The sequence below is a fragment of the Porites lutea genome, chromosome 4 (assembly GCF_958299795.1).
Source record: "Porites lutea chromosome 4, jaPorLute2.1, whole genome shotgun sequence".
In the NCBI taxonomy this organism is placed as follows: domain Eukaryota; kingdom Metazoa; phylum Cnidaria; class Anthozoa; order Scleractinia; family Poritidae; genus Porites; species Porites lutea.
The window spans coordinates 6,724,623-6,736,629 of NC_133204.1; the positions used below are offsets into that span (position 1 = coordinate 6,724,623).

The 12,007-nt window shown below is 38.3% G+C and overlaps 1 protein-coding gene across 8 annotated transcripts; it reads left to right on the forward strand.

Annotated features, from left to right (window-relative positions):
* The first annotated feature begins 247 nt into the window (after positions 1–247).
* LOC140935497 (cyclic AMP-responsive element-binding protein 3-like protein 2) lies at positions 248–11,515 on the forward strand. Of its 8 annotated transcripts, XM_073385044.1 has the most exons (11): positions 313–362; positions 1,304–1,387; positions 3,821–3,891; positions 4,874–4,981; positions 5,475–5,615; positions 6,585–6,701; positions 7,537–7,584; positions 7,753–7,811; positions 8,085–8,153; positions 8,731–8,841; positions 9,867–11,515. In XM_073385044.1, exons 3-11 carry the CDS (start codon positions 3,838–3,840, stop codon positions 9,943–9,945), a joined length of 786 nt encoding a protein of 261 aa, XP_073241145.1. In that variant the 5' UTR covers positions 313–362; positions 1,304–1,387; positions 3,821–3,837; the 3' UTR covers positions 9,946–11,515. The 8 variants fall into 8 exon arrangements, with proteins under 8 accessions (XP_073241144.1, XP_073241149.1, XP_073241147.1 ...); XM_073385043.1 differs by lacking the exon at positions 1,304–1,387 and having other exon boundaries at positions 248–362; XM_073385045.1 differs by lacking the exon at positions 1,304–1,387 and having other exon boundaries at positions 291–362; positions 3,810–3,891.
* The last annotated feature ends 492 nt before the right edge of the window (positions 11,516–12,007 follow it).

The window sequence follows — 12,007 nt, forward strand, 5'->3', positions numbered from 1 at the left end:
CAAAAAGCGCCACGTTTTCACTCATGACTCGAGGCTCGTAACCACACTGTTGCCACGTGTCAATTTCTCGTCCCTGATCGAAGTTGGCAACGTGTTAACTGTGGCGTAAAATTGAGAAAATAAGCCAGCCTTGAATAAATAACCATATCCCCTTCATATTGCCCGAGCTTTTATTGTTTTTTGACTGGTCGGGCACGGGTGGCCTGCATTGCTAATAGACCTTTATTTGCATAACAAGGGGAATATTGAAAATTTTGATTTTTAGTCCTTTACAGATGATCTGCGTATTGTGAACTCTCAATATAGCCTACACGAGGCAACGTTTGTGTTTTCGCGCAATTCCACGACCGGATAAAGGGTTGGTACGTGCTTTAACTTACGTTCTTCCTATTTCTGAAAGCCTGTTAAGTGATCCTTTATTTTATAGCAATAATATGGACCAGAGTTATTATTTAAATTACTCGCCAATGAACTTGGCCTTGTACGATAAAAGCTGGGACGTTTTACTGAACATGGCAAAGCATTTTATATTCTTTCAGCCCTGGTGATCTTTCGTGATGTTTTAATTTTCAATCTCGTGTAATGAAAGAGAGAGAACATTTTCTTGGCCTTTGAAGTTAACGCCTGCGGCAAGATAAGTCCTCGCTCTCGAAACGAGAAACAGTTAAGGAAGTTAAACACAGAATGAATTTGTTTAAATTTTCTGTACGCTTAAGATATAAATTTACTGTCTCGGCGTGTTATTAGCTTAAACTTACCTACGTAGTCAAAATTTTGTGGACCGCGTTTCTCATGGTCTGGTATGAAATATTTTAACCTTGATGTCACTGCGAGAAAGCCGAAACTGGCCCTCTTTTTGGAGGTTACACGTATGATCTTGGACACAAACAACAGCTGCTGAAAATCACGAACAAGCTAAAGCTATTGTAAAAACGTAAACTAAGCGCTTTGGAAGGTCGACTTAAGTACTTTTTCGGCAGATATAGCGCGAGGGCAGAATCTTCCTCGCTGACCTGACAAGGCGCTTTAACGTCTTGAATGTTATGTACTTTGTATACTTAAAAACTCTTCTCCAAACGGCTTGCTTTGATTCTGCTAAATATAAAATTAAGATCTCGTCTCCTTTGTAACTTGGCTTTTACCAGTGACAGATGCGTAAACAAACCTCGGGGGACAACGCTGTTTAACAGATTATTTACGAAACTGTGACAGCGTATATACACACCCACGGGAAGTGATAGTGCAAAATCAATCTTTCTCTCGAAGATTATGTAAAGTGAAAACTTGTTATTTGTGTCTTTAGGTTAAATACGATCGTATGGTCCGGCTTTAGCAAAGGTGATTTTTCTTCATGCAACAGTGAACGAATTGAAGACAGACAAAAATAGTGAGTCTTTGCACTGAATGAGCTACTTTATTATGAACGACGTTTTTAAAAACATCTTCTCTCACCCAGGAGCAGCTAAAAAAAGACGCAATATTTTCACGCAAATTGTCGCACGCATAAATTGCAGAAAAACATTAGACACCCTGTCCATTCACTCTTACCTAACCACTTCAAGGAGCATTTAAATTGCTAGTTTCTGATTGGTCAGAAAATATAATCTAGCCAATCAAAGGCAAGGATTTTAAATGCTTCTGGTGGAACTGGCTCAGTTAAAAGTGCGTGCAAAAGGACTCTCACAAAGCGAGACATAGATCAGTCTCAAGTCATGAAAATAAACACACATCACAACTTTTAAAATAAGGATAGCTATTTAATCAAGTTGCAGTGGTTTTTCGTTGTGTCTTTTTATGGCAGAGAAACGTAAATATCTTTATTTTACTACTGAACGAAGTACTTCTCAACAAACAGGAACATTTTTAATTAGTCCTGAATACTTCTATTGTTTCATTAAATACATTTTGGGGGTTTTCAAGACTGTGCCGCTTTAAAACTTGTTGTAATAGAGTCCATGGCGGACGTTTCACTTCATTTTCGAAAATTATGTACTGACAAATTCCATTTTTACGCGTGCATTTCACATTACAAAGAAACCATACCATACATGATAAGGTGAAGGAACTGGTCCTTCATGCATTGGTATCTTTAAGTGTCAATGACCCAATTGTAAGGCTTTTTCAATCTGTTAGTTTCAGCTCGGCTGTCCTATCGTGCAGTATTTCAGAAGCACCGACTGTTAAGAATTTCTTTGTATTGGTGGTTTGATGTAGTTAACTAGAGCACTGCGAAGTTTATTCTTGGCGATTTTAACCAGGGCGCTCGACTAAATTTAGGAAAATAAAACTAGCGACGGAAGAGAACATTGAAAAAAGGTTGTTCGCAACATTAGACACAGGTGTAGACATGACAGGAGATCGTGCGCGCATCAGTGGCTTAGCAGATCCTTGCGGCATTCATCTTTTCACTTGTTGATCTTGAAAATAGGAAAGAGAGAAGCCAGTGTATTTATATCCACTGGAATTCAAAGGTTTCGCAGGCCAGTTCAATGTACTGCTCAGTTTTGCGCGAACTTGAAAATACGACTGGCCTACGAAGAACAGGTCTCTTCTTTATCTCCTCTTGAACAAATCTTTGACGGAAAATTTGGAAACTTAAACTGCTGAGATAAAACTGACAAGAAATTTCAGATTATATATATAGAGTTGGCGGGACATACGCCTACTGGTCAAAATGACAAATTCTATATTCAGTTCTGATGAGTAAGTCTTGTAAACTTAATTTCCTTTGATTTCACTAGACCTCATAGCCGGATTACCCCGAAATGCGACTTCAGTAGTACTGAATGTTAACGGCCAGTGGCAGTTGTTTGTTTGAGTCCGAGTATAGTAATTGCATCAACAATCAGTAATTGCATTATCACCCAACGTCAATTTTTGGAAAATATCTGTTCGGAAGACGATTTGAGATCTAGAATTTTCGGAGCATTTGTTGTAAAATATCTTGCTTGCCTGCCTCTCCTAGGATTTTCGAACATCTAAAAATAGGATAATTGCCTATTTTTAACGGACTTTTAACTCAAAAAAGGTCACCTAGAATTTTCGGAAGCCCTTTTTCTGGCTGAAATTTTCGACAAGCTAAGGTAAGTTTTGATTCCTATAATTTTCGGATCACTAGACTTTCAGTTAGAAAATCCGAACAGATGAAAAATTTTTAGGGGATAAAAATATGCCTATATCTACCGATTAAATACTAAAATACGTTTAACAATGCTATGTTTATATAAGTGGTTTTGAACTATATTGTCGTTGGGTGCCCCTGTTGCATGTCCTTGGCGTTGCAAGGTTCTTTAGTAACTGTGTCAGGGAATGGCTGTGAACAAATGACAAAGGGTACAGAACAAATAAGATTGGCATGCTGCGTTCGCGATATCGATACTAATGGGGTCTAAACTAAAGCGTGTTAAAAACACAACGAAACGTAACTGAGCCGAAACAAGATATGTTCATCTTACATGCAAAACAGCCACGTTTGATTTTACTGAGATACTAACTCTTTTAATCCACGTGTATGTCGATATTGAATAGATAAATAGTGCATCACATGATTTGGACGTATATACGATAGAAAACAATTAGCCGTAGAATACACTTCTTTCAAAACTGCGTCTTTTAGCCTCGTAAATACTTAGAGGACATTCTGTAAATAACACATTGTTTTTGAATACATAGTCAGTTTCCTTAATAGGTTCCGATATTTTCTATGAATGTCATTAACACTTTCTTGTCACTCACTCTTGTGTTTTTTTTTTTTTTTTCATTCTGGCGCATGTGAAATTACATAATACATCATGTATGTAATTTTGCAGTATCTTTTCAGACGGAAGGCTTCATGCGATGGAAGCGTTCAACCAGGCATACGAAGAAATAACCGGAGCTAATTTCTTTAAGGTGAGCGATAGCATTAATTGTTACGTGAAAAATAGGGGTTCGAAGCACTGGACAAAAATATTTAGGTGAGCAGCGGTATATATATTCAAAACATTCAAACCCATCGGACAAAGAAAAAAATCAAATCAATTTTAACACCTCGAGTATCAAAAAGAAAAGTTGCCCAATATCTTGTAATTTATTTTGTTAATAAAATGATATTTCACTGTGGCCAAATTTTTCCTAAGAATAGACTGGAACTTCTACACGTGGCGAGGCTTTTTTGGTTCGCGCAAAGCAGACGTAATTGTGCGAGCATGTTTCGAAACTTTAAGAGTATCAAGTTGCGGTCGAATAATGAGCATTTCGTGCAGAAGTCGGAACAGTCGGTGTTTAACGATAATTTATTTAGGTTTAGAGCTACAACTAATACAGAATCATATCGAATCTCTAGCTTGTTGTTAATGATTATAGCTTCTCGAACCGCCAAGAAGTAGTTTCTATACGGAACAGGAAGATCACGTCATCAGTTGGATTGATTGATGGTTACACAAACTAAGTTTGCCACTGTTCCAATTAAAAATAGTTTGAATCAATTCACTGTAGAAAGTGGATATTTGGTGAGCAGTTAGTCTTGTTTCAGAAATTTTTATTGTTAAGACCGTGCCGTGACTAGGAAAAAATGGGTGGTCGTCATCGTTGACAAAAAGATTAATTTTTTTCCTGGTTATTTTGCAAAAACGGACGATTTATACCCGTGTCTCTAATTATCAACTTACAAAGTATTACCAGTTTTCGTAAGTTTTCTTTCTTTTCTTGGCTATTGTTATTTTTTTTTTCATTTTGTGTTTTAACCTTGGCCTCTTGCTCAACAGTGTTTTTGTGCAAATAGTTCGGGGGGCGATGCACCGTTTCTTTGACATTATATTGATCGAGTTTGGTACAATGGCATTGACCATTTTAATGATTAGTGAAACGTTTCGTGTATATTGTTTTTATACAGAATGCAAATTCATCAAAGGCCTCTCAAATATTCTGCGAAAAATCGTCGCCAAAAGACCGAACTAGCGATATAAATCTTCTTTACAAGATCTCCTCAATGTTGGACAAGGTGCGTTTAGGCTACTGATTCTGTTGGTATTTTTAGCCTTTAATTCTTTGTAAATTGAATTTTCTAAATTTTCCCTAGAAACTCTTCCCACGTGGCAACAAGTATGCTTGCTACGTTCTCGACATCAAAGCGAGTCTTAGTGAGACTCCACAGGAAATCACTTCAGCAGGGCCGCTCTGAACGTAGCATCTCCCGGTTCAGTTCTTAGTTAACTTGCAACAACTCAGAGTTGAAACTGAAAAACAACGAAAGACAGAAGGTTAGCGGCAACTGAAAAATTTTCTAGAAGGCCAAGAGCATGCGATGCGCGAACACAGACTCCACAGCGCCTTGCAAATGAATTTAAAATAACGATGATAAAGATTTTTTTTCTATTCAAGACGAAATTAATGTTTTTTTTAAAAAAATAAATTAAAAATCCGATATATCATTTTTTTCCCAATAATTTTTCAGCTCAAAACTCGTTTTGATTTTCTTCGATTTTTTTACACAGAAAAATTCCAGCTCCACAACTTATCAGGACGATGACGTCTTTGAAGATCGTGACGGAACAGATGTAAGTGATATTGACGTCGGCGGAGAGCAGAGTTATTCGCATGCGCTTGGTGATGAAGAGCGGCGGACATGCCTTAAGGTATATATATACCTCTTTTTTTGATGATTTTCTAACCCTAAGGTCTTGCTTGTATGATGTCGACTTAGACGCCCAAATATGTTTTACTGTTGAAGACTAAAATCATTTTGTTCAATGCTTTTGGTTGTGCGTTGTTACAAACATCAATTTCCACCGTTGTAGACACCTTTCTCACTGTTACCAGGACTCAAATGGGGTTACTTTGTAGACCAAAACAATCCCCCCCCCCCCGCCCTCTAGGATGTTTACTGCTTCCCACACTGTAACTCGAACAGTGGTGCACAAAATTGCAAGGAGGGGGGTGGGAAGGGAGAGCCTTATTTTCCTTTTTTTAAGTTAGCAAAACGTTAGAGAGGCCCTTTAGGGCGAAGTGTGTCAACTAATTTTAATTTTGTCGCCGATTGAAGATCTTCGACAAAATGAATTAAGACGTTTGACTGAAACATGCTCCCGCTATTACGGACTGTTAACGACATACTTACTGGATGTCCCAAGATTGTCCGCTATAAATGGAGTTGACTTGACTGTAGTAAGCAGGGGATCCGCAACCTTGAAAAAGTTTAGAACACGAAAATTTGTTCAATATCGAAAATAGAAAGAAAATATTAGCGGTTACCAATAAAGGATAAGCCCACCGACCTTTTTGGAGGTCTCGGACCAACAGATGTCCGTCCCTGAGAATATCTTCAATTTACAGACGGACACCGCTTTCATGAGACAGATGCAAAAGCGCCCGTCTTACAGAGATGTCTGTCTTACAGAGAGTCAAATAAAGGGATTAGAGAAACGCAAGGGCCAACTTTAGGTGTCCGTTTTACAGAAGTGTCCGTCTTATAGGGGTGTCCATTAAGAGAGAGCACGAGTCGACTGTATTCTGATATTTAATTTACTATTCCAAAGTCTACTATGGACGGTGTATCCCCTCTCTCACATTACCATCTGTCATCGATTGTCAATCTATTACCACAGGACAAAAGTGGCGATATTTTCACGACTAGTAACGGGAGAGTAGACTTGACAGAAGAGGAGAAAGAGACCTTTGCATCTGAGGGCTTGCCTTTGCCCAATAGAGCACCGCTTACAAAGGTCGGTATAACTCAGGCTACTGTATCTATAAACAATCGGTGTGAAAACTGATGCTTTGGTTCTAATTCAGTTGCTGACAAAGAATAGCGCTATAAAGGCTTTTGCAAAACTAATCAGAAATAGAAACTGATTAAAACAGGATTATATATGCGGTCAACTTTCTGCCATAAGATACATGGCGGGCAAAAGCTGACTTGGTTCTCGATTACGCTTCGGATCCTTATCTACGACCAAAAAAAGAAATCGTCTGCGTTAGCAAGCTTTAAATTATCCGGTTGAAAATCACGCGCGTAAAAGTTTGAAAATTGAATCTGAATTTTGTAATGGAAAAAATAGCCTGCGAGCAAGCTCTCCTGTTTGGGCGAGTGAAACAGGCCTCGCGAGAACGTGCGAGAGAGCGGCGAAGCCGCGAGGGGCAGAGGAAAGAAGCCTCGGCCCCTCGCTCGCGCGTTCTCGCGAGGCTCGCTTCGCTTGCCCAAATAGAAGAGCTTGCTCGCAGGCTATGGAAAAAAATGCGTATATTCAACACAACTGGAGAAACAAAAAGAGAAAGAAAAATTGTTGAGGCTTCCCATAGCCAAACGGAATGGTGCAAACTATATTTGATTGTCCAATCAGCATATTCACGGTTTCCCCAAAAATTTGCTAAATACCCTTATGGTCGACGTTCAGTTATTTTACTTTGACTGTCTTTGAGGAGAACGGGGCAATCCCAGCCATCATGCACTTATTGGCGAGGGTTTCACCGTAAAAATGACTTTCTCGGAATAGCCTTTGCCACTGTTGTATTTCAAGTCAGTAATTTCTCATTCATCTTCCGCTGTTTACATTCTAGGCAGAGGAAAGAGCCCTTAAGAGAATACGAAGAAAAATTAAGAACAAGGTAGGCAAGATCCGAAGATTTTTCAAAGTCCAGCAGCAGAAATGGATGTATAGCTTAAGCTCTCTGATATAATGTATCAACTACTTGAAAATTATCAAATGATCCTGCCAAGGTGCATACAAAAATAACTTAAATTACTGTGTGATGTGAATTTGTTTATTCTTTTAGCTTTCTGCCCAAGAAAGTCGGAGAAAGAAGAAAGAGTATGTCGAAGGTCTGGAGAAAAGGTTGGTAGTCAAGTCAGGTATAAAAAGGGAAAATTTGCATTCTGTCCCCCGGGGGAGGGGGAGGGTACTCTACAGGCTCCCCCCCCCACCCCCCCACCAAAGGTTTTACCCTTTTATATAGTTGCCATTTTTGACAGGAAAGGTACCCCTTTCGTATACCCTCTATTCATAAAAAGGCACCCTTTCAAATACCTAGTTTAGATTTTTGCATTCCTTTTAGGTGCTGTAAATATCCTGACTGACTGACTGACTAGAATTTTCTTTTTACTTCAGAGTTGAATCTTGTAACACGGAGAACAGTATTCTTCAGCAAAAAGTAGATTCTTTGGAAACAACCGTAAGGTTAGCGTGAAACAATATTCAACTACCGTGTCTTGAGGGAAAAAGTTTTGTTTCCAAGGGTCGAACCGAGGAAAACAAAATTAACTGGTATCCAGAGGAACCAGTCATTAATTGATCTGTTGTATGGCCCACACACACAAAAAAAACTTTTACGTTTGCAAGTGGTTCACGAAAGTAATGATTCACCTGTAAGATGAATTTATCTGCAGTTTATGTTTTGAGACGCGTTCAGCGAATAGAACCGAATACTATATATCATGTGCTTTGATAATGCAGAGCTATACGGTTCTTCTATAATGAGAGCAAAATTTGTCTAATCGAACTTTTTATCATTAACAGTTCTAAAGTTTCGTCATCTTTGATAGTTTCCGTGCCGCTGGCGAGAAGTTTAGAAAGATACTTTCAGGACAAGTTAGGACGCATTTTTCCCTTGTGTTGTTCTTGTTTTTCCTGATAATTTTGGACAATTTCCATCCTTCACTTTGCAATCATATATGTTTTTGTTCAAACTGTGTTCAGGTAACAATGTTATTCATATATGATTCTTTCTATTCCTATTCGGTTGCATTGTATATAGAGCATTGCTGACGGAACTGAATAGACTACGGAAGGTTTCTTTGGAAAACGAAAGACGAAAAACAAACGAGATGAAAAGCACCGGAACACAAACAGGGACTTGTCTGAAATGGTTAGTTAACTGGGGAGTTTTAACGCCATTGTACGCTAATGTTCGGTTAGAATGAAACGAAAATCCGGGGACGGCTCCTATATAAAGGGACGGGGATGCACGTCAAAAAATTTAAATTAAACCCCTAAAGGAGGCCAATGTGGGTGTGGCTCAAGCTTAAACTGACCCCTAAAGAAGACCATTCTAAAATAGACATCACGGCATTTTTACAAAATTCTTTATGCACTAGGAGCTCTGAGCGATACCTGAATGGGCAAATATAGTGACTTTCCGTCCTAGACCAAGTCCTAAGTGTGACCAAACTTTGCAATTTACACCCCTAAGCGAGACAACGAGTATTTCCGTGCTTTTTATATGGGAGTTCCCCACTGAACGAAAATCTGTATAAATCACAGAAAATTCTTTCGCAAGATTATCCTGGAGCTTCATGAAGACTAGAGACAATCGACTTAATGCTGGCAGGAACTAAGCATGCCGCAAGCATATAAAAATTTGTACATTTAAGAAACAGTGAATTTAGAACCCACAGACTGAAATTTGGCCAATAAGCAAAAATGATTTAAAATAACAACCACTCTCTACTCCCCTAAAATCATTTACAGTTGACTCTCCCTTAACGGACACCTAGAGTTGGTCTCTGGCTTTCTTTACTCCCTTTATTTGACTCTCTATAAGATGGACACCTCTGTAAAACGGACACCTAGAGTTGGTCCCTGCCTATCTTTACTCCCTTTATTTGACTCTCTATAAGACGGACACCTCTGTAAAACCGACACCTCTCTGTAAGACGGACGCTTTTGTGCCGGTCACCAAGGTGTCTGTCATAGAGAGATTTGATTGTAGGCTTAGCCTTTAGCTGAATATCGGAATTCAAATATGAGTGTTTAATTTTTTTAATTACTTTAAATAATTCTAAACCTGAAGTCAGTGGTATATATATTTCTTAATATCATTCGTAATGATCGTAGTAACAAACCTGGGTTACTCTCATTATTGAAATAGTTTTGTTCTCTTCCTTTATACAGCCTCATGAAAAAGAAAGCAATTTACAGACAGACCAATACTGCTAGATTGGACAGAATGAGGGAAAACAATAACCTCTAAGCCGTATGCAAAAACTGGTGATGCAAAGTACAACGGTTTTAGAACATTTGCACGCTGGTCTACAAAACAGGACGAAGACGGGCTTTTTATGCTCAGTCCGGAATAAGCTCAGAAACATCTCAAGTAGTAGCCAGGTGGTAGCTCAGTAGCGAAACCACTTCAGTTTAGATCTTGAAAGGAACAGCGCGGGTTGGTTGGGTTAGGGGATATACATCAGTTAAACATGCACCTCTGGCTTGAGTGGGGTTGGGCTAAATTAAAAGCCCAAAATGACTGTTCACGCAATTACTGGTAACCCAGGCAGTATTTAGCCTGTTATGGTAGGCACAGTAGTTATTTTGCGCTTAAACATCCATGAGGTAATACCTATATCGGCGGAAATACCCATGATCAAGAGATCATAATCGGATTTGCCTTCGTTTAATAGTGGAACAAGTTTGCTTAACCTATATGGTTCTGGGAGGTGAAACTCTTTTTTCTTGGTCAAAGGAAGTCGACCGTTTACCTATTGAACATTCTATAAAACAGCGAAAAACACCGTGCTAGAGAGAGAGAGAGAGACGGAGAGAACAAATGTTTTGAAGAAATAATTAATGTGTCTGATCAAGTTATATAATAATAGCTTTTGATAGCTGCAAATATGTAAATATTTTAATTTTCTTCGGGCAAATGGAAACTAATTTGTACAAGAGATTATCGATCGTCAGGATTTAAAGTTTCGCCTTAATTCTGGTAGCATATCGCATATGAGAATTTTTGAAACAGAAATAGCAACCAAAAGAAGAAAAATGAACGTTTATCCTGTGCGGAAACAGGAATGAAAAAGTAAAATACAATTAAAACTACAAAAACATTTATGTATTTTTAGCAATACTTTTAAATTCAAAGGACAATTTAATTACTGGCTAATATGATTAAAAATAATGGCAACATTCTGTATGTAATCAACTTTTCCATATCCAGTGAGTACGAGCAGAGGTTTCTCTTTTGCATGGCTTTTAGCGTTTAAGAAGTCATTCGCGTGGCTTGTCTAACAAACCAACTACGCAACAGACAAGCCTCGCGAACGACTTCGCATTAACGTTAAAAGCCATGCAATAGAGAAACCTCTGCTAACAAGGTACTTTTCCAACACTACCATGCATAAATATTTTCAGTAATGGATGGTGATCATAGAATAAGATCTCTTTGCTAGTTCCTACTTCTTAGATGCTAGAACAAGATTATTATGCCTCGCCTCGTTTTTGTAAGCATTTACTTATCCAGCAACCTCGCCTTTTTAGTGCCGGGTGGTCTAAAAGAATTTCGTATATGAGATAGGTATTTTACCAAAATGAGATTCTTCTTATAACACTATCCTTGTTCTAATTTTCTCTGCGAAATCTGTGGAATATGTCATTTTTGACTAGATAATCTACTTTATTGTATTGTGCTGTATATATTTAGTATTTACTGTTGGTATAGACGACACGAGAGACATTTATCATATTTTAATATGATAGATTCTTATAGAGTTACTTTTATTTACTTTGGCAAAGGTAACAAGTTTTTGACAAAAAATAAAAGGAAGCTGTTCATACTTGTCGCTTCATGATCGCTGCCTCCGTCCTGTAAAGTGTAAAATCCTTGTTTTAAGGACCCGTTTTAAGCCCCGCACCCCGATTTCTTAGGAAACAGGGAGCAGTTAAGCAACTACGAGGCTGACGGCATTAAAAACGTCTCTGAAAAGGCCAGGTGTGTACCGTAATTTTTAGGGAGTTATTATAACTCCAAAAATGGAGTAAAAATTTTAGGTACAGGATAACCCCTTTTTTGGGGTTATTTTAACTCCTAATTTAACTCCGAATTTGGGGTCATTTTTACTCCTGAAAAAGAGTTCTTTTTACTCCCAGTCTTGGAGTTAAAATTACTCCGAAATGGGGTTACTTGTACTCCTTACAGGGGTTGTTTTTACTCTTTTTGGAGTTAATTTAACTCTGAAAGTGGAGTAAAAATTTTAGGTACAGGATAACTCCTTTTTTGGGGTTATTTTAACTCCTCAATATCTGGGGTCACTTTTACT

Excerpts from the sequence above, each read along its gene's own strand:
- LOC140935497 (XM_073385043.1), top strand. The coding sequence starts at position 3,838 with ATGGAAGCGTTCAACCAGGCATACGAAGAAATAACCGGAGCTAATTTC. Across the intron at positions 3,892-4,873 it reads CCGGAGCTAATTTCTTTAAG|AATGCAAATTCATCAAAGGC; the intron begins GTGAGCGATAGC and ends GTTTTTATACAG. Across the intron at positions 8,842-9,866 it reads ACAGGGACTTGTCTGAAATG|CCTCATGAAAAAGAAAGCAA; the intron begins GTTAGTTAACTG and ends TCCTTTATACAG.